The sequence below is a fragment of the Scedosporium apiospermum genome (assembly GCF_000732125.1).
Source record: "Scedosporium apiospermum strain IHEM 14462 chromosome Unknown SEQ_SAPIO_0088, whole genome shotgun sequence".
Classification (NCBI taxonomy): domain Eukaryota; kingdom Fungi; phylum Ascomycota; class Sordariomycetes; order Microascales; family Microascaceae; genus Scedosporium; species Scedosporium apiospermum.
Window position 1 is genome coordinate 2,205,242 of NW_015971789.1, and position 21,554 is coordinate 2,226,795.

At 52.3% G+C, this 21,554-nt stretch overlaps 6 protein-coding genes and 1 pseudogene across 6 annotated transcripts; 3 read left to right on the plus strand and 4 right to left on the minus strand.

The window, feature by feature from the left end:
- Window positions 1-1,817: 1,817 nt before the first annotated feature.
- Window positions 1,818-3,467, plus strand: SAPIO_CDS3584 (annotated as a pseudogene; the record flags this gene model as incomplete).
- A 1,724-nt stretch (window positions 3,468-5,191) lies between these two features.
- Window positions 5,192-7,940, minus strand: SAPIO_CDS3585 (Magnesium transporter; the record flags this gene model as incomplete). Its single annotated transcript, XM_016786349.1, has 4 exons — window positions 5,192-5,213; window positions 5,274-5,468; window positions 5,557-7,458; window positions 7,627-7,940. 4 exons carry the CDS (start codon window positions 7,938-7,940, stop codon window positions 5,192-5,194), a joined length of 2,433 nt encoding a protein of 810 aa, XP_016644355.1.
- A 2,969-nt stretch (window positions 7,941-10,909) lies between these two features.
- Window positions 10,910-12,700, minus strand: SAPIO_CDS3586 (uncharacterized protein; the record flags this gene model as incomplete). Its single annotated transcript, XM_016786350.1, has 3 exons — window positions 10,910-11,050; window positions 11,138-12,023; window positions 12,090-12,700. The coding sequence occupies 3 exons, from the start codon at window positions 12,698-12,700 to the stop codon at window positions 10,910-10,912; spliced, it is 1,638 nt and encodes a 545-aa protein (XP_016644356.1).
- A 291-nt stretch (window positions 12,701-12,991) lies between these two features.
- On the plus strand, window positions 12,992-13,988 carry SAPIO_CDS3587 (uncharacterized protein; the record flags this gene model as incomplete). Its single annotated transcript, XM_016786351.1, has 4 exons — window positions 12,992-13,022; window positions 13,127-13,578; window positions 13,674-13,896; window positions 13,963-13,988. 4 exons carry the CDS (start codon window positions 12,992-12,994, stop codon window positions 13,986-13,988), a joined length of 732 nt encoding a protein of 243 aa, XP_016644357.1.
- An 853-nt stretch (window positions 13,989-14,841) lies between these two features.
- SAPIO_CDS3588 (Sister chromatid separation protein) lies at window positions 14,842-17,048 on the minus strand (the record flags this gene model as incomplete). The annotated part of the gene is made up of 2 exons (XM_016786352.1): window positions 14,842-15,430; window positions 15,616-17,048. The coding sequence occupies 2 exons, from the start codon at window positions 17,046-17,048 to the stop codon at window positions 14,842-14,844; spliced, it is 2,022 nt and encodes a 673-aa protein (XP_016644358.1).
- A 963-nt stretch (window positions 17,049-18,011) lies between these two features.
- SAPIO_CDS3589 (putative ubiquinone biosynthesis monooxygenase coq6) lies at window positions 18,012-19,543 on the plus strand (the record flags this gene model as incomplete). The annotated part of the gene is made up of 2 exons (XM_016786353.1): window positions 18,012-18,180; window positions 18,249-19,543. 2 exons carry the CDS (start codon window positions 18,012-18,014, stop codon window positions 19,541-19,543), a joined length of 1,464 nt encoding a protein of 487 aa, XP_016644359.1.
- A 247-nt stretch (window positions 19,544-19,790) lies between these two features.
- SAPIO_CDS3590 (NADH-ubiquinone oxidoreductase 49 kDa subunit, mitochondrial) lies at window positions 19,791-21,351 on the minus strand (the record flags this gene model as incomplete). Its single annotated transcript, XM_016786354.1, has 3 exons — window positions 19,791-19,807; window positions 19,880-20,621; window positions 20,701-21,351. 3 exons carry the CDS (start codon window positions 21,349-21,351, stop codon window positions 19,791-19,793), a joined length of 1,410 nt encoding a protein of 469 aa, XP_016644360.1.
- Between the last annotated feature and the right edge of the window lie 203 nt (window positions 21,352-21,554).

The window sequence follows — 21,554 nt, forward strand, 5'->3', positions numbered from 1 at the left end:
TTGATTTTTGCAAGACTAGTGGACATATTGACGCACAGTTTGTCCCTGCGTTGGAAGCTGGATGAGGTTCTTGAGGAAATCGGTTCCCAGCTGTTGTCTTCGCAAGATCCTCGTCGAGGCGCCTGCTTGGTAAAGCGTCCATCATTGTTCTCCTCGACCAAAAACATGTATCTCGATTTCTCGAAATGCCAAGCCAGTGCTCGATAACAAGCAGGTACACGATAATGACACAGTGTCGTCCTTCCCTGTTGAATTCTCGTTGAAGTTCTTTGAGGAAAGAGTCAAGACTCTCAGAGCACAAGATGCAGTTTTCGCTCCTTCTCGCTTACGAGCCCCCCGAGTCTGCCCGGGTCTATCATTGGCCATCGAAGGCACCCCACTTCCTGAATAGGAAAGAAGCAAGGCGTTTGTATGCATGCAGACAAAAGCAACTTGTCTGGTACTTGTCTGCGCAGCAAGGAGTATCACCACAGTACGATGTCGTAAGGTCGTACTGCTTGGTATTGCACTACAACTTCAGGGATGTACACTACACCCTGGTCGTCCAGCTTTCAACCCCAACCCCATTAACACAACTTCAAGCACCCCTCCCTGCCCACTGTTCTCCTGTTGGGGATGTGGTTGCTGGTCCGTTGTGACGTATCCACTGGAACACTTATACTATAGCTGGGGCACATGCACCTGCACCCACGACATGACATTTGAGACCTGGTCGAATTGTGCATGCCTGCCCTGCACGATAACCATGCTTGAGATAGAAGTAGCCACTTCCGAGCTGCTGCTTCCCTGGACAATCCCACTAGCATTTAGCGCAATCCTCCCTCACTTGCCCATGTATACATCGTACTACTTGTCTTGCCCTGGCCTTGCAGGAGGGGTCTCCGATTTACTTGTATTATTGTCCCCCCATATTTAGATCCCCCGATGAGAAGAGCGTTGAATCCATACCTTCCTTTTAAACAAAGCTTCCCCGGCCTGCTTGTCTTTCCCCTTCCCCTCCCCTCCCTTCTATCCTCATTGTCGTTGAGATTTGGACGTTTTAAGCTGTGGTAAAACTTGAGTGCTCTTGTCCTTGGTTGAGTCTAGAGCATATCAGCTTGGACCTTGCTTGGAAGCACTTCTCTGCGTTCGACCACCATCAATCCAACACAATACGTCAATCTCCCACCTACGGAACAAGACGACACACCCCGGAACTTCTCAAAGCAAAGACTGGACGTTTAGCGGAAGAACGGTATACCCTCCGGCGCAGCTTCCTATTCCACTCGGTGGGCTCGAACGGCACCTTCCCTCCCCAATCTACAACGGCTCCATGCTCCTTCTACACTAAACTCCGCCGCTTCGTCGGGAAGGCACATCTCGACTCTTTTACGTCGCGCAACACTTCGACTCATCCAACAGCACGTCTCTCGATCACCACTCCATTGGCCAGTCCGATTGACCAATCTATCTTTGAATGGATGGTTGTACAAGTAATGCAGGAATGATATTCACCGCCGCGCTCACCTCGTAGCCCCTGCAGAACCTTCGATCCTCCCTTCCTTTCGTGTCACCAACAGCAATATTCTAGCCCAAGACTTCGCATTCAAAGGCGGCTTGTTGCGTTCGCATTGTGGACACCGCATCAGAACCAAGATTATCGCCAATTCTATCATCGCCTTTTCTTCTAAAACACGCAGCTTGTCAGGAGACGGGAAGAAGGCGGATATAAGCGTCTTGGTGACGGGCCCTTCAAATCTCCGTAGTACTACACTCCTTGCACAACCCGTACAAGTTTCTTCGATATTCGGTCAGCCTTCGGCAACCCTCCAGTCACAATGACCACATCACAGCGGGGTCATCGGTTGGAGAGGCTCTTCTCCAAAAGAAGATCTGCCAACTCCACAAAGACTTGCGACAAGGGAGAATCCTCAGGACCCGTCTTTCCACAGGCTTCGTTTATTCGACCGACCTCCTCCCGCATGATGGCCCGGGAGGAGGGCGCCTCCCGGACACCGTCGCCTCGGTCGCAAACCTACAAACACCACCGCTCTTCTCTGCCACTCTCGATAGGCTCTTCCAACACGAGCAGCTTCCAAGAGGAACCTACCCTGGGCCAATCCGCAGCCATCGCCTCAAACCTACCTGACTTGAAGGTGCTTCGTCACGTCAACCAAGCGACTCATTTTGGAGAGACGCCTGCTGCCCATTCCTCAACACCTGCTTCAGCTAGAGTTTCAGGGACCTTCATCTCAGCCAAGCCGGCGGTCAGACCTGGCAGCTCCCCACCACTAGCAGTCTTAAGGCTGGACACCCCACCCGCCTCAGATGCTGAAGATTCATTCTCCCGTGCCCTTGAGAAATTCAAGTTTTCCAATCACACCCGGAGCCACAATTCTCTCCCTCACAACATCCCTACGCCGGGCCAATCGCCCGAGATGTCCCCAATCCTAGATTTGAACATGAAGGACCAGCCGACCAGAATCAAAGGTTTGGGTGGGGCAAGAACCTCTACAGATTCCTTCGAGTACACGACCAAGGATCTCTTGGACCACCGTCCAAAAACATTGGCTCCAAACCTTCACAAGAAGAAAGGCTCCAGCACACTGGCTGTTTATAAGCCTGTCCTTAAAGAACCTACTTTCCACGATTTTATGGACCTCAGCGACGATGATATCGCTGAGGAGCATCCTGATGGCACACCAGGTACAGCCGCCAACATGAAGGCGCTGCCTCCCTCCCCACCTTCCACAGCCTCCTCCTCGCTTCTGTCGGCATCGAGGTCGCGTGCGGCGTCGCTGTTAACCCTCCCACCTCCCTACACAAGCCGGCCAGCCACAGCCGCAGCCTTCGAGGCAGCTCGTATAGCTTCGCGATACAACTTTGACCTTGTCTACGTTGTCAATCTTTGGCCTGACTGGAACCTCCGCCAAGATCCGGGATCAATAACACCAACTCTCCCCTCATCTCGGGCGCAGATAAGCGGGGGTAATAACATGACGGGTCGACTTCTGGCTGCGTACGGTTTGTCGGCCGTCAAGTCTCCCTTCCGCATCTCCGCCGCCGTCCATACGAAGATTCTCCAGACGGACGGATGGATCGAGTATCGGAACGAGGAGGCCCAGAAGAACGAGTTCGCCCGTGGGTATGCTTGCGCGTTCTATAAGGGGGAGTACGGGCGTCGCCGCGGATCGGCCGACTCGTCTTCTACGACGGCTACGGGCATGTCGTCAAACGGGAACATTGATCGTGGCATTGTGTTCGCCGCCTACCGGAAGCCTAGCCCCGGCGGCGATGATTCTGCCGTTAGTTGTAGCAAGTCTGAACTCGCCGTCATCTATAAAGATGCCGAAGCATTGGTGGAGATGTTGATTGATATCCACATGACGAACCGTTTACGGCACTCGACGGCTCACGGTCTACATGTACACTCGGACGAGACGGGACCGATGCCCATCCACCGACCCACAGAGATCACTCTAGGGTAAACGACGTTGCACACTTCTATTTTCTTTTTCTTTTTCATGACATGTTCGTATTCACACTCGATAATATCGACAGGCACTTTTTCCCTTTTATTTTAGCGAGGCGTTGGGAGTCGGAACCAAGGCAGGTATCGGGTTTAAAACAGTTGGGGGAAATCGATGGGTACGCTATGACAGGACTGGGTGGAGATTTCAACGAGAGAGGGGGTGCTTGATGGCTCGGTACGCTTGAAATGCCCACTCAACAACGTATGCATCGAAGGATGCTACGTACGCTGCATGTTAATTTACATGGGTAGAGGATTAAAAAAAGACTACTAGATACCCCAGGTCGCTTCTCTTCGCATTACCTTTGATATGAACTGTGACGAAAGGATGACACTCTCTTATTTACCGGATTAAGAGCGGCAAGAACCGAAAACCCGGGTCGTCCACGACTTTCCAGAAAGTCTTTGACCGGATCCTAGCCGTCGGCCGTGACCGTAACCGGGCTCTGAAAGGTTCCATGATTATGCCGAGAACTCATCTGCCTGAGATGCACCCAGACAGATGTTTTGTCAGGAAACGGACTCGTGCTCCCCCGCAAATGGCTAGTCGGGGGATTGCATTATATGGTCTGCAATTATAGACAGGGAGGCAGGGACTTGAGAGGTGCCACCTCAAGGGTCCCATCCGTGAGCGGTCAGGATGCCGGTGCTTGGACGGTATGGTCCGGATGCGGGGGACGTTTATGCGCTACCCTTGCTAAGCGATGACCTACCTTGTAAGAGGGGATGTTGAAGGTTGGGGGCCAGATTTTGGTGGGTTGAGGCTAGCATTGGTAATTGGGTTGGACTGAGGTTTCCAAGTTCGAAGAAGCTAGCTTGAGTTACATTGTTTGTGCTAAGAGGAAGTACTGCGAGTCTATGGATTAGATGGATTAGGGCCGGAGAGGAAAGCCGTTTTCTGCCAGGCGCTTGACTTCAGTCCACTGATGGCTCTACTGAGGTCATCATGCTTCTGTCATGACCCACACCACCCGCCCAGTATTTATGTGGTCCCGTTGCCCAAAAGAACACAACTGCCCGCTCCTCTTTCATAGTCTGTCTGAGGATGGGTTGTGAAGCAAGCAAGAAAGGCACTAGTGGTTTAGTGGTAAAATTGGTCGTTGCCATCTTTCGATGCAGCTCTCGACTAGCCCCCGGTTCGATTCCGGGCTAGTGCATCTCCTAGGAAGATATTCATCTTCAAAATTTCCCTTTTTGCCTGCCCCCTTCGTACTCGCCGCAGAGCGCGGTTTATTTAATTTTCTTTTTTTTCTTCTTCTTACTCTTTTTTATTGAGAGTGCGCTTTGCAGTCACTCATATGCCTGACTTGTGTCGAGTGGGAGAGGACATATGAGGCAGTGGGATGGTGGGATGGTGGGACGGTCGGATAGGGTGCAAGCAAGGAGGTGATGGTGATTGAACGAGCCTGTTTCTCTTCTTGAGCTTCTATTTTCTTCAGCTCGAGAAATATTTGATCAGTGTATCTGTTTGCACCACTGCCGCGTCTAGTCGTCTGAGGTTCAAAATACCTCAAGTTTCCTATACTCTCTAAGAATGCAACGCCAATACTAACCCAGACAGACCAAACCCAGACTACGGAAAACACAAAATGAATATGAACGAAAGGGAAACAAGAACACCAAACCATCAATGTGTTTTTTTCTTTTCTTCTTCCAGCTCCAAAAACTCCGCGAAGAAACTCAAATGAGTCCATACACCCTCCTGGCAGCATAATAGCACGCAAACCCGAAACAAAAGAGTCCGATGGTGATGCAAACGAACCAGGTAAGGTCGCCTTCGTACTCTTGACCTGGAACCCAGACATTCATGCCCCAGAGGCCGGTGATGATGTTCATGGGGAGGACAATGGTACCGAGGACGGTGAGCTTGTTGAGGCTATCGGCCGTTTGTTCGGAACGCTCCGTCATCTTGCAGTTGATTTGAGCGAGGTAGTTGCCATGGGCTCGGGCGAGGATCCTAGAGGGTGTGGGTGTTAACTTGACTGCCTGAGTCCGTGGCGTGGAGAGGTAGTAATTCGTCAAATCAGCTAGTCTTCAGAACTTACATTTCGTAGTGACTAAGATTAGAGGTCATAGTCAAGATATGATCCTGAATATCGCCAAGGTAGAGACCGATATCCGAGTGAGGAGTTACCTCCCACTGCTCATTGCACCGCTTCGCGAAACCTTTGATGACGTCTGCCTTGTTGCCCAGCAGACGATACAGACTCATCACCCGCTTCCTGCAATCACCCGCCCGACGGAGAACGTCTACCGTACTCAACTCGACCGTAGTAGTGCCGTCATCACTTCCGGCAGCCTTCTCCTCCTCCTTCTCCGCCTTCTTCGTCGCGCTCCCCCACGAATTCATGATACTTTCGTCGATATCGTCAACTTCCTCTTCGATATTCTGGATGATGGGACCAAACACGTCGGTAATGTCGTCGATGATGGCGTACGAGATCCAATCCGAGGAAACGATCAAGTAGTCCTTGAGCTGCCGGATCCTGCGACGGACGTTGGCGGCGTGGGGCGTAGGCGAGAAATGGAAGCTGAGGATACCCTCCCGGAAGACGACGGTGTACATGTTGACGGGCTCCATGTACGTGCTACTATGGATGTCCTGATCGAAAGTTCGGTAGTTGACGAAGTAGTAATTGCGGAATAACTCAACCTTCTCCCGCGCTTCTTGCATCATGATATCCTCTGCTGTGAGGGGGTGGATACCGAAAGCTTGGGATATCACCTTCATCTCAGACTCGGTTGGGCTAAGCACGTCAAGCCACCAGATAGGTCGTTCGCCGTACCTGATGGCCTTCGTTTCCGGTTCCGGTCCTACCTCTTTGGCCTCCCGTTTCGAGTTAGAAGTTGGCGTTCCAGGCCTCGGCCTTTGCGGCGACCCTTGGGACGTCCGGGGAGGTGCGCTGGCAGCCGAGTTCTTCCCAACAGAGGAGGTGCGGTCAAGTGAGGTCGCGAAGACATCGCTATTCCCCTGAGTCGTCAATGCAGAGAGCTTCCGGGAAACTGGAGGCACTGAACCGCCGTCTCCGGGGTGGCTGGAGCGGCGAACTCTTGACGCGAATGGGTTCACCATTTCGATCGAGTCGCCGTCTTCCTCGTCTAACTCGTCGTCCGAGAGCACGCGAGGATCCGGAATAAATAGTTCGCGGAAGCTGCCGCCAGCCTGGATCAAGCCAGAAATAGTCTGGCTATGTATTGTGCTCTGGACCTCCTCATTAAAGTAGGTGAACCGATAAGGTGCCTCATCCTCGGAAAGATACCATCCCTTTTGCACGGCGCGCAACCTGCCATTAATAAGCTGCGGCTCAGTGATCTTCTTAACGCGGGACGTTTCTTGCTCCTTCTCGTACTGGCTCCATGACTCAAGGACTGACAGATCGGGCCACGGACTCCGGCGGCGGCGGCGACGGGGCTGGAATCGCGGCGGGGAGCCGCTTCGAGGGGAGTACTGGTACTCTTCGCCTTCTTCCTCAGCCACCTCGGACAAGTCAACAACAGCCGGGAAGCAGACGTCATCCTCGGGGGGCATTAGACCCGTGTTCCTCCGAGACTTGCTAGACAACGACATCGGCTGGCCACCCTCTTCGTCCTCTGGCAGTTCTTCTTCTAAACTTAGCGATCCAGTAGGAGACTCTGCCTCTCGAGCTAGCTCGTCCCGTATCATAGCATCGCCAAAACTCATGTCGAGGCCGGGGGCGGGTCCGAGTGTGGGTGTACCCGGGACGGAGGGGGGATAGTTGACATTAAAGCCAGAGGGTTTCGTCCTCGACTTCGAGGACGCATTGGAATCGCGTCGTCTATGCTGTTCGCGGTCGAAGGCAGGAGCGCCGACGGCGGATTCATGCCGCCTAAGACGGTCGGTGGTTGACATGAGAGGTGTCCGCTCGTCCCAGCGCTCTGCTTCTCTCTCGTTGCCGGTTTCGGCTGACACGCTCAACCTCCGACGGCTATTCCGACGAACGAAGGAAGTAGGTGTTGCTTGTATATTCGTTACGGGTAGTGTACGGGTTCGTGCAGGTTGTCGATGTTCTCTGGGGCGGGCAAGCAAAAAAAAAGTGTGGTTAGCTTCAGATTTCTAGGGTTCGGGGAGGGGAGGTTAGAGGAAGCTGCCTCACCTATGATTTAACAAATGTGCCTCCTCAATGCTTGAATCGCTAAGGCTTCTTCTGAGAGCATACAAGCTATCGCGCGCCGCATCGAGGGCGCCCGCGTGCTCATCATCCAGTGGTGAATCCCCGGGGAGTGGGGCAAAAGACTTTCTCCTGGAGCGCTTCTTCTTCCCCCCACGATGGGACTTCCTGGGCTTCGAGTTTCCTTTCGAGGAAGAGGCCGGTTCTCGTATGGATGATGCTGAGCTGGGAGCTTCGGGGGCTTGTCTAGAAGGTGAGCCTGTTGACGAGAGGGGAGCGAAGGGGTTGTTGGTCGGCATAGTGGTCGATAGGGGAAGGGGGGAGGGACCAAGAGGCAAAGAATTTAACCAGGTCCAGAGGCCGACACGAGGAGTCAACTTGTCAACTTGGCTTTCTGTAGCATATGAACGGAGCGAATATTTCGTCTGGCGTGGGCCTCGAGCAAAGATTTAAAAGAGTTAGTGGAGTGATAGTCGAGACGAGCTTCGGTTAGGCATTAGTTCGTCTCAGACGGAGGGAGCTAGCGTCGAAGATTTCGACTTCGTCACTAATGATGGAAGATGGAAATAAACACGCCGCTGGACACCAAAGGCAAAGAAGAGCCAAATGAGGGTTCCAAGGCCCAGCTAGGTTTTTTTGGAAAGTCAATCTTTGTGGCGTGGGAAAGTTTTAAACTAGAAAGACTTGAAGGGGATCAATATCTACAAAGTACATTCGATGTTGGGAGACGTGTGCGCACTCGGAGGCTGAGAGCGCTGAGAGCGCTGAGAGGCAGCTGATGAGGAACGTGGGCTTGTCTGGGCAGGTTTACGCTTGTGACTGTGACGCAGCACGCTACTGGCCGAGTTTGGCTAGCAGCTGCGGATTGCTGCGGATTACAGTTGCTGGCAAGCAGCGATGAAGTCACACAGTGCAGGGGGAGCTCCAATGTGAGTTGCAGTTTCTGGCAATCGACAGACGATCTGCACAAATCTGCGTGGGGTGACCGAACGCTGCGGCTTGACACGGATTGACACTGTACGAAGAACGAAGAATCGGGGTCTGACAGGTGAATCCCACGGGGAATTGAAAGTGTATGATTACGTGATCAAGTACGACAGGGCAATGGCACTTGGACCCATATTATTGCGGAATTGTCTTATCCTCGACATCTTCATATTCCTCGATTCACAAAGTTTGTGTATTAGTTCTTGGGATTTGGTTTATATGCAAAGCATTTTTAGTCACAGCAGCCGCGAAGGACATTGTAATCCCTGGGCCTCTCTCAGTACCTCATTGTTCTCACGGAAAGACCATCTTCGACTTCCACTCATCCGCTTCAACCAACGCGTCTCATTTCCCTGACATGGTCCATCTTTCTTTTGCATTTTCCATGTGCTTTCATTCAAACTAGACCCGACTTTTCTTTTCAGCACTGCTAGACCAGTTCTCTGGCAGCTGTTGGGCTGGTCGGCCGCCTGGTCATAATCGAGTTCGGCCCCGGCTCGTCGAAATACCCCAAACGGATCGTGTAAATGTAAAAGCTAAAGAGCATTCTTCATCATGGCTTTTCTCATGGGGCAGGATGCTGGGTTATATATTGAGTCCCCGCATCCTGTCGCGCCCACTCTCCTCTGCTCTGGCCATCACTCCTAACTTCTTATTCCATCACTTGTAAATGCTTATTCGCCTCGATCACCCTTGAGAGATGCATCTCGACGATATCACCGCGGTGCGGCTTACAGAGCTTATGCAGCTTTGCTTCTCCGACCAGCTCGCTGGGTCCCCTGAGAACGAAGCAGATGAAAGAACCTGCTCCAAAATAAAGAAGTTAACCTTGCTGGACCTTCCTCTGGAGATGGTACGCAAGATCGCTGGCCATCTCGATTGTGGCTCCCGTGCCGCATTCGCTCTAGCCAGCAAACCTCTGCTATACACTCTCGGCAAGAAAGTCATCCAACTTGATCGCCGATCCCGACTCCCATTACTTCAGATACTCGAAAAAGACAAGATATACCCCGCCATGTTTCTTTGTTCGTACTGCAGGTCCTTTCATCGTCCTCGCCTCCCTGAATTCATGTTAGAGTGGGGCTACATAGGCTACCTACCTCCGGGGCGACTCTTTATCAACGAAGACTTCTTGTTAAGGCTTTGTGAGAAGACCAACAAGTGGACCTGGAATCTCATCACATATGGGATGCTAGCCTCTATCATGAGATCCCACCGGCATGGGAACCTGATCTACCCAGCCTCAGCTCTCGACGCCGAGAAATTCCGAGGGCGCAGGGATAAAAGGGGACCCTGGCTAAGCATCGACGCGAACTTTAAGATAGCCATTGGCCATTTGATACTCATGACGGAAGTCGTTCTGTCCCCGGCTGTACCACGAGAGTCAGCTATGGACGTGGTGTATGCTTTGCTAGGGCTCTCACATGATGACTTGGAGGTTGTCAATGTCTGCGCACATATCAGGTGGCGAGACATTTTTCCCTTCCTCCTCCCTGCTGACCCCGAAAACGTCCCTTCGCAGATGCAGAGTTTGACGTGTTTCTGGACACACCCAGTCGTCTGCGACAAGGAAGAATGCGGAAAGTTAGGGAGCATCTTGAAGGCCCGACGAAGCTGCAATACCTGCTACACGGAATTCAAGGCGGAAAGATGCGACTTGGAAGGCTCGAGGCACCGGGCGTTGAAACTCACCTCGTGGAAAGACCTTGGTGCCGGGACGACTCACCACAGTCATCAGTGGACTTCCCACTTCCACCGTCCTTCCCGCATGCGACAACCCCGCCTAGCTCTTTATGGTATCCAAAGCCTTTTTGAGTCTAACGGTTGAGAACCGCTTGTTATTTCGATTTCTGGGTCGACTTCAGTCATTCACACTGGGCAGCACATTTGGGAGCGAACGTTTGTTTAAAGGCATGCTTGGCGAATTGGCGTTTTGGAGGCTTGTATTAACGTGGTGTACTTCCAGAAACATGTATCAGAGATCAATTATCTTCAATCAAAAGAGGCTTTGGGACTCGGGGATAATCGAGGATAGTTCGTGTTGACGTATAATTTACGAACACCTCATGGAAACCTATACTTGCATTGTGTGATTATTAGTGGCACGAAAAACGCACGTTTTGTCAAAGATAGCCTCCTCTAAGTCTATTTGCGTCATTGACTCAATTACACGTCACGAATTCTTTCGGGCCTACAATATCCTGGGTATCTATTTCATGTAGATTTAGACTATTGTGACGAAGTGGCCCTAGCACACCACCGTCTTCAAGCAGCTGGACTCTCAAGAAAAGTTCCAAAGCTTGACGAGCAGGCTATCAGCAACCCCCGACCCTTCGTCCTGAGACAAGAATATCCTCTTAGGTATCTGAAATTCCACTACAGGCGCCTTTTTGACGTCTTTTGACATTTCTGAATCGAGAAGCTGAGATCACACCGTGTTAGATTATTTTCGAAATAAAAGAAAAAGAACGCAAAAGAAGGAAAGGTCTGTCTGAGTGGGCAAGCTTACACTTCCGTATGAGTGATCCAAAAAGTCCTCGATATTGTAAGACTGCTTCGTAAACTGCTCCGAAATAATCTTCGCTATCGTCGCTACATTCGGGTGATAGTGCGCCTGCAGCTGCACGAGTTCCCACACGCAACTCTCAATGGCTTTGGTCTCCATCGGGTCCGTTTCATCCGGTAGGAATGGATCTTTGAAGCCTTCGCTCTCTATGCTTTCTTTCAACTCCGGATCCCTTATTTCCCTGTGCATCATGAAGGTGCAGGCCGGATGGCGCTTGAAGAGGTTGTAGATCCAGGGCACGACGAAAACGACGGCGCTCGGCGGCGCGTACAGCGCCAGCCTCGATAACCTCTTGATGAAGCTTGCCACTAGGGCCGCGGGGAGATGGCTCGAGGCGAGGAAGGTGTCGAGGAGGCGGAAGAATCGAGATCGGTGCTTGGAATGGAGGATGTCCTTGTCCAGGAGGGAGTAAAGCTTAGGATAGAAGGAGGGGTAGTCGAGGTTTCGGTTCTCGATGAGATAGAAAACACCGGATAGTGCAAGGAGTGAGAGCGATCCACCAGCATTGTAGCAGTCTGTCAGGAAGTCGGAGAGGAGCTCCGGCTTGGCGAACCATGGTGCAATTACCGACACCAGCGAGCCCAGGATTCTCTTTTGCTGCTCCCGGCTTATGCTCAGTGCCATAAGCGCGAGCCAGGCGTCTTGTGCTTGCTTCTTGTGTTGTGCGAGGGAGTACAGATTATGGGCCTTCTTCTTGGGAGCAGGCATGTAAAAGTCCTCAAGCTCGCCGTTGGAGTCCGGGACGCCATCAATGGCAACAAGAAGATCGAAGACAAGGTCAAACCACTCAGAGTCCGGTATCTCATCAGACCGGCTTGAGAGTATGTTCCTGAGATAGGGTTAGACATCAAGGAAGCTTGATCGTGAGAACGGCACGGCGCAGGATTCAACTCACTTTATAGCTTGGTGTGTGAAGAAACGGACATCGTCATATTCGTCCACATACTTTTCCACATATTCATCGCGTCCTTCAGAACTCTTTGACCTGACAAGACCTAAAATGATCTGCTCTAGGAACTCCTTCGGGAAGACATAAAATTCCTTTTTGAAATTCAGTTGTTCTCCCTCAGCCTTCAACAACTTCATCGCCAAAGTCAGCGCCGTCGAGGCCAGGTCCTCCTGAGAGACCAACAATACAAGGACATCCTTGTACTCCGATAGGCGATCCTTTAGCCACTGGACCACCACGACTTCCTTATCAGACGCATTCCTCTGGTGCGTAAGACTTCCCGCTGCCAACAATCTGATGAATATTCGACATAACGCAACTGCCGCGAAAACTGTCGATTCCGTTTCTTCCTCGTAGTCTTTTACAAGGCCAATGAGTTTCACGATGTCGTTGTAATTCTTCTTGGATTCCACGATTCCGGCTTCCATTAAGAGAATTTGAGACTGGACATCTTCCTCATCGCTGCTCTCATCCGTTCGGGCTCGCTTTTTCACATCATTCTTGGCGTCTTTTCGCTTGCGCTTCAGGCCATCGTCCTTCACTGTGGCCCCAGGCATCTTATCTAAGTTTTGGGCAAGTAACAAAAATGAAAGAAGATGAGAATAATTCCAGATATTTCGCCTTGAAGTTGGATCCTCGAAGCAGCACCAACACTGAATAAAAGTATTGAAAAAATAAAGTGGGTCCCGGAAGCTAATGTAAGCCACTAACCCGGAACCGGAACCAATTCATCACGTGACTTTTGGTATTGCCGAAGAAGCGCGATAAAACCTCACATCGTCAATCACTCCCATGTTCCACGTCAAACCAGCTAAACACTTCAATCCCGACATCTCCCCTCATCCACAATGGCGTCTCGCTTGGCTCGAAGCGCCGTCGGTAAGTGCAATTATGCGTTTTCTAGATGGAGATGATCAATTGAGTCGCTCCAGCCCCTTCCACGGCCGGAAGAACCCTCCGCTCTGACTTGAAAACCTGAAAAGGCGCCAACCTTCTCCGGCCGACCGTCGCCCGACGAACCGTGCCTGCTCTCACCGCGCTCACGACCGCCCGCCACTCGTCCAGCGTCCCGACCGAGGACCCCAAGAAGAAGGCCCAGTCCATCGTCGATGCGCTCCCCGGCAGCAGCCTCCTCTCCAAGACCGCCATCCTCTCCAGCGCTGCCGGTCTCTCCGTTTACGCCATCAGCAATGAGTACTACGTGATGAACGAGGAGACCGTCGTGGCCTTCTGCCTTCTCGCCGTCTGGGGTGGTCTCATCAAGTACGTCGGTCCTCTGTACTCGCAGTGGGCCAACGGCCAGAACGACAAGATCAAGAACATCCTCAACCAGGCTAGGGCCGACCATACCGCCGCCGTCCAGAGCCGCATTGAGGATGTGAAGCAGATGGAGGGTGTTGTCGACATCACCAAGACCCTCTTCGAGATTTCGAAGGTACGGTGGTTCAAGATTTCGACGGAGAAAAATTTTTAACAGCGAGCTTTCGCATTGTGGGTTGAACCGGAGTTGCTCATATATTCTTTTAATAGGAAACCGCCAAGCTCGAGGCCGAGGCTTTCGAGCTCGAGCAGAAGACTGCCCTTGCCGCCGAGGCCAAGGCTGTCCTCGACTCCTGGGTCCGATACGAGGGCCAGGTTAAGCAGCGACAACAGAAGGAGCTTGCCGAGAGCATCATCGCCAATGTGGAAAGGGATCTCAAGAACCCCAAGGTCCTTCAGCAGATCCTCCAGCAGAGCGTTGCGGATGTTGAGAGTGAGTTATCTTTGCCGTTCCAACTCGAAAACGCCCGACGCCGGAAACTAACTCGATCGATTTCAGGAATTGTTTCCTCCAAGGCCCAATAGACGAAAAGAGTTTAAAGTTCACATCATCAGGGGAACGCCAACCCGTAGAAACATCTCTTTTGTCCACTGTTCATAAACACTTGTGCTATAGTCAATCCAATTATTCTCAACTATTCTTGTAATACGATGCATATTCTCTCCCAGAGCCATACCTCCACATTCGCACTTCTTAATTTGCTTCTGGAATGTTCCCGATGAGAAAGTTACCCGGCTGAGATTATGTTCTGAACCTGAAGCCGAACTCTCCATCACTGGGAAACCTATCTTTTATTTATTTTTGCCTTCCTGCGACGCTCGAATCTTTCCGGAGAAGAAGCAAGGCCGTCAATCATCCAGAACCTCTGGCCACCTCAAGAAGGGGTCCCCGCTTTTCGTTCAAAAGACATGCGGATCCTACGACTTCGCAGCAAGTTGCATACGTCGAGTTTCAATCGTACCTAATCAATTGTATTCATACTATCTAGATACCTCAGGGGGACCCGTGCCTGCCGGCTTCGCGGGCGGAGTCTTTGGTTCAACAGTGAAAATAACTTGATCAACCACCACCCTGTAGACCGAGGTAATTGACGAGTCATCAGCTCGTCGGCGGACCGCCCAATCTGTAAGCTCGGGGCATCACTAATTAATTTCAGGAGAGAAACAGTACTGATATAGCAAGGCCCTCATCTTGCCGTGGTCCTTTTCGTTAATTTGTATTTGAACTGACAACCTGCCTCCAAACGCCCATTCATACCCAGGAGCTCGTACAAATATCAACAAGAAAACGACAGTAAAAAAAAGTCGACTATAAAATTGTACAAATGAAAACAATAAACATCTGGTCCGACCCTACCAAAAGTAAGAGTCCCAGGCATCAATAAATAGGCCTAGACTCCTCCCATTTGGTATGCGACCGATCCGACGCATCAGGAGTCTCGTCGCCCTTCACATCAGGACCCCACGAAACACGACCACTCTTGCGACGCCTAGCGCCGTCACCAGACATGGGCCCAATCCACTCCCACGCGCGACCAAATTCGCCATTGCGACCTTCGCGCTGGCCGGTTCGGACGTTGCTGTTCTGCTCAACAACGGCGCGGACTCGTTTCCATAGGCGTTCTCTCGCGGACAATGAGTGCACCGATCGAAGGACATCATCTCTCAGATTGGGAAGGAAAAGCCATGGGTCATCCAGCTCCTCCTCACCAAGCTCTTTCTGCTTGGATAACCGGTCAAGGACCAGGTCTACGAGAGCGGGGACCTTAGCTGCTGCTGCTCTTTCCGACAGGTAGCGTGCCCTTGCGTAAACGAAAAGGAGTAACGCGGCAACTACAGATCCAATTGTGAGGCGATGTCGCTCCAAGCCGTTGACGACGGAGCGTTTGATCGCACACGTGAGGGGAAGGCGAGCGAGAGAGCTGGAAGAGAGGTACGTGTTTGGAATACCTCCGGGACCGGTTTTTCTACAGGAGGTAGAGAGGATCTGGTTAGTTTGTTGTCAGAACGGTCAAATCAAAAAGAAAGAAATGGTTGCCGTCGGGATTTGTTTCAAGGTGTAGGAGAATCTATCCTGGCGTGAAGACAAAGGGCAAGTATAACTGACTCGCCCTCTGGGAAACGAAAAGAAAACAAGATGGGGTTAACTTACTGTTGTACCTCCACTTCCTCTCTGCTCTGGACTTCACCCAGAGCCGCCACCCACAAATCGTCAAAATCTTGCTTGTTGAGGCGCTTGTTCCTCTTTCGGCTGACAGTTTCCTTGAGTTCCTCAACCTCGACAGCCGGTGTCTCAAGTCGTTCACCCGTCTCGGTAATAGTCTCGCCACATTCGAACTGGGCGCGACGCTCTCGTAGCTCCTCGACTGCCTTATCAGCTACAGCCTTTACTCGACGGACCTTCTCTCCATCGGGTTCGCAGGTGGGAGGAAGTGGAACCAAGCCACCGAAAGAGAGGGGATGAGGCTTGAGGATGAAGTCTGGCTCACAGCGAGCCTCAAAGTTTGCGTAGCAATAGGCATGCTGGGGGCAAAGTTCACACTGAGGCTCGACAAACGGAACGGCCCAGTCGGGAACTGGGATCTCTGGCGGTATTATTTGAGTTGCTGGTCTGCCTAAGCCACAGTATCCAACGGCAATCTTTTCGTGTCGGTACCAAGCCGCATAGGCCACGAGGACTGTTGTCAAGAGTACCCAAAGAGAAGTTGCGAGGGTAGACTTTCTCGCAGGCTGCTTCCTTTGCCTTGGAGCAAGGTTAGTCTTGCCATGAGAAGCCCATTCTTGCTGGAGCTCTAGCTGCGCTTCAGGGGTAAATTCTTCGCCAGGTTCAAACTCGGGTGGTTCGGAAGTTATTCGACGCGAAGGTCTCGGCGTCGCTCTGTCATACGACATATAATCACGAGTGTCCTCTTCGCTAGTGTAATGCGTCATAGAAGTTCGTCGTCTCGATGATTTTGGAGTTTTGGGTTGTCGTTCCACACTCGAGGTCTTCCTGCGACCAATTGGCGGCTTTGACGTCGCCGGCGAACTACCGCTCTGGAATGGGTTATCACTCGTAAAGACACTGTCCTCAGTCGAGAGGCGATCGGTTGAAAGGCGCCCGAAGCGATGATCCTCAGGCTCCTCGGACTTTATCCGAGGTGTCGCGGTTCTCCGGGTGCGGCGGATGGTGTCAGGGGCATTGTCCGTATCGGAGGCCTGAGCTAGTTGTCTGCTTGCGGATCGAGAAGACCTCGAGTACGCGGGCAAGGTCGGTTCATCAGAGTCCTCGGTCTTAACGCGGGCTGCTGGTTTTCTAGGAGATCGGGACCTCCTGGCCGACTTTGGAGGCTCGAGGTTGAACTCATCTTCCATCCCAGCATTCACGATTCCGGTGCTGGAGCGTTTCGCCCTCGCAGCGCGGGCAAGAATCTTCTTTCGCTGCGGCACAATGTTCTCGTTGAAGAGCTCAACAAGCATCGGCTTCTTGGCGGTTGATGGGTACTGGACATTGTGCTTCACCAGTATAGATCGCAGACGAGGTACCGTCAAACTCTCAGGCTGGAAGTCATCTTGGAGGTACTCTTGCCCCTCGTTATCAGACATCTTCGGATGTTGATCGATGTGCTCTGCCGAAGCACGGGTCGAGACACGGGCTTGAATGATGTGGAATGATAGAAAAATTCGAACCCAAAGTTTCCAAAATTGCCCTGCTGATAATATAGGCCGGCAAGTTGCAGGCCTCCCGCAGCTTATAAATAGGTCTTGGGGTCGCGACCGATGGAAGGTTGCCTAGGATTGGATGGCTGGGGAGAAAGGGAGAATTGACGAGGTCTGACGCAAGTGGGATGTTGTCCACTGAAGCCTATGTTTATCATCTAAGCAGAAAAGCACCACTCAAAGTTGCTCTTTTCTTGTCGGGGCAACGCGGTGGAACTAGTGACTTCCAAGTCCCAAGTTCTCGGTCTTGGCACGTGCGCGTTTCTGACTAATACAAGCAAGGGACGACTTCGATGTGGCAAAGAAGCGAAAGTATGGCTGGGTCGCTTCCCATGCCAGCAACAACACTTGATGTGAATATATATTGGGTGTCTTCATAGCTCGTCTACGGATGTGTACACTATTCTTGATCTGCCGGTACTCTCCCTGGTAATTTTCCTCGAGGCGGTTATTTGGGTTAGATTTGCATCTGAATGGTGGGCCGCGTTCGATGATTTGATACTAGGTACCTGGACTCTCTCAGTCGAGGCCTCATACACTCTTGAAGAGGTTGTGATTTTGGCCTGCTACCTAGCTCCTCATGGACGAGCCGGATCAATAATATCTCGTCTCCCAGATATCGTTAGGTCCACGTCCTAAGAATAGCTAGTAAACTAGTCGCGGCCGCAATGGCGTTCTTGGGTATTCTCGGGCACTTATAGATGTTTGAGCTTAAATTGCTGATTCAGCAGATTTTCAACAGCAGTGATCACCGTATCGAACCACACCTGAACTTCAACATTGTCCTCGAGAGGCGGGTCAATTGAGCCGCCCATAACCTATCTGAGGAGCGAAGCTTCTCCTGAGAAAATGTCGAGCCGAATCCTTCTTCCCAGCACTCGGTTTGTTTGCCGGCGCTGTACAGGCCACCTCCGGACCAAGCTCCCTCGATTCTACAGCACCAGCGCCGAACCTGATATCTACGATGTCGTGTGTGTTGGAGGTGGGCCTGCTGGACTTAGTCTCTTGGCTTCTCTCCGTACGCTTTACCCTTCGCCATATGATCTTATTTAGTGTCTGAATCTAACACGTTGTTCCGTCCATTAGGCGCCAATCCCGTAACTAGTGGCCTACGAGTCGCCCTCGTCGAAGCCCAAGACCTCACAAAGCTCCCCGACTGGTCCCTCCCGTCCGACAAGTTCTCCAACCGATGTGTCTCCCTCACACCGACTTCAGCGCACTACCTAAACGACATTGGTGCCTGGTCGCACATGAAGCGAGATCGTATCCAGGAATATCAAGAGATGCAAGTCTGGGATGGCGTGACGGGCGCCCGGATCGAGTTCGACACTCTCCCGGGCTCCAAGAGCGGAGACGTCGTAGCTTACATGATTGAGAATGTGAATATGACACACGGCCTTTTACGTCGAATCCACGAACTCGGTGGTGTATCCATCTTCGACAGCGCCAAGGTCGAGGAGATTTCCCTCGGCGAGGAGACGGAGGGTATGGATCTCAGCGAGTGGCCCGTTCTACAGCTATCGAGCGGGAAGAAACTATGGGCGAGGCTACTAGTTGGCGCCGATGGGGCCAACAGCCCCGTGCGAACCTTCGCGGACATCCCGAGCCGAGGCTGGGCCTACGAGAGGCACGGCGTAGTTGCTACTCTCCAAATTGAAGATGACGGCTATGGCGGCCACGGCATGAAGACCGCGTATCAACGCTTCCTGCCCACTGGCCCACTCGCCATGCTTCCCCTCCCCGGAAACTTCGCGACGATGGTATGGTCGACGACGGTCGAAAACGCAGCGAGGCTCAAGAGTCTTGCTCCCGCCGACTTTGTCGCCCTCGTCAACGCTGGCTTCCGTCTCAGCCCCGTCGACCTGGAGTACATGCACAGCCAGCCCTCCGGCCAGGTAGACGAGCTCAACTGGAGACTCCAGCATACGCAGTTCAACCAGTACGGCGTTCCCCAAGTCGTCACGGGTGTCCAGGAAGGGACCGTTGCGTCCTTCCCCTTGCGCCTTCGTCACGCCGATAGCTACATCGGCGAGCGCGTCGCCCTCGTCGGAGACGCCGCGCATACCATCCACCCACTTGGCGGTCAGGGCCTCAACCAAGGCCAGGGAGACGTCCAGAGCCTCGTCCGCGCCATCGAATACGCGGTCAGCCATGGCCAGGATATCGGCACGCGGATATCGCTTGAGTCGTACAACGCCGAGCGATATGCCGTCAACCATGTGATCCTGGGCGTGTGTGACAAGCTTCACAAGATTTACTCCTTTGGAAGTGGTCCCCTCGTACCTCTGAGGTCTTGGGGTCTGAACGCTGTGAATGCTATGAAGCCTGTGAAGGACTTCCTCATGGGCCAGGCGTCTGGGAGTGGCGCCAAGCTGTTCTAAGCCTGAATTTCCCTTTGTACAAGTATATGTAATTTATCCCAATGTAATCATATACCAGAAATTAGACATCACCACCCATCAATGGATATACTGTCCCAGGAAAAAGAGAAGCGATTTACGCAGTCTAACCAATAAAAAAAAGAGTAATGATATGTACGGCGAGGTCTTCTTGCTACTGACTCTATAATTACACAGCATGATACCGAGTCCCCAGTCTTGTTTATTTGCACATCCCCCTTTTCTTCTTCTACCGATCGACCTCACCTGTAAAGAAAGATTTTATTAGTTCTAGGATTCTACTTCCCTTCACCGGGGCGAAGGAGAGGTGAAACTTACCGAACACCAAATCCATTGTTCCGATAACGGCGACAGCATCAGCCAACAAGTGCCCCTTTGATACGTGATCGAATCCACCAAGATGGGCGAAACCAGGCGCCCTGATGTGGCATCGGTAAGGCCTCTCGGTACCGTCGCTGACGACGTACACACCCATCTCACCCTTGGGAGCCTCGATGACGGAGTACGTCTCGCCGGGGGGAACGGCGTAACCCTTGGTGTAGAGAAGGAAGTGGTGGATGAGGGCTTCCATGTTCTCCTTCATGGCGGCTCGGGGAGGAGGGGAGATCTTGTAGTCCTCGACACGGACGGGGCCGGCGGGCATCTGGTTAAGGCACTGGTGGATGATCCTCAGAGACTGGCGGAACTCCTCCATGCGGCAGAGGTATCGGTCGTAGCAGTCACCATTGACACCGACGGGAACGTCGAACTCGACCTGATCGTAGGCATCGTAGGGCTGGCTCTTTCGGATATCCCAGGGGATACCGGAACCTCGGAGCATGACACCAGAAAACGAGAGGTTCAGAGCCTCAGCGGCAGAGACGACACCAACACCTTCTAGACGGGACTTCCAGATACGGTTATCAGTAAGCATCTCCTCGGTCTCGTCGATGCGGTCACCGAACTGGGTAGCCCATTGGTAAATGTCGTCAAGAAGACCCTCGGGAATGTCCTGGCTGACACCACCGGGACGGACATAGGCAGCGTGGAGACGGGCACCAGAGACACGCTCGTAGAATTCCTACACAAAGAACTATTAGCAATTGTCTTTTCACACAGGTGGAACCTAAACTCTGGGTTATGTGTGTGTTAATTCATACCATCAGCTTTTCACGTTCTTCGAAACCCCACAAGAAGGGAGTGAGAGCACCAACGTCCATGGCGTGGGAGAGGACAGACATCAGATGGTTGAGAATGCGGGTAATTTCGCCAAACATAGTCCTGATATACTTGGCCCGGATCGGGATATCGACGTTTAAAAGCTTTTCGACGGCGAGGGAGAAACATTGCTCATTGGTCATCATGGAGACGTAGTCGAGACGGTCGAAGTAAGGGAGGGCCTGGAGATACGACTTGTACTCGATCAACTTCTCGGTACCTCGGTGAAGCAGACCAACGTGGGGATCGGCGCGAATAATCTCTTCTCCGCTCAACTCGAGAATCAACCGCAACACACCGTGGGCAGCAGGATGTTGAGGTCCGAAGTTGACGGTGTAGTGTCGGATTTTTCGGGACTCGATATCCTCGTCGCGCGACTTTGTGGCAGAGCCGTTGCCATTGAGGCCATGGGGGTCATTGGCGTTGGAAAAGTTCTCGTCGGTGGGCACGAACTTGATTCCGAGGTCGTGAGGCTCCGCGTATCTCCGGAGAGCTGTCGTCGAGATGGGCCGCGAGATGAGAGATCGAGCTGGTCGGAGGCAGAGGCGCTTGGCACTGTGGCCTACGAGCCGAGACGCTGCCGAGAAGGACATTGTGTGTATGGGTGAAGGAGCGGAGAGGGAGCTGTGGACAATTGGTAATTTTGGAGCTCTGCTCCTCCTTGGGGAACCCTTCCGCGAGGTCGGTTATGAGGGTTCGAGTTGTGACGTTCGCTTTCAAGCTTCCAGCCGGCCCATAAGTCCTCATGAAATTGCGTCTGCTGTTCGAGATTCTCAATTGAGATGGGAGTTACCGG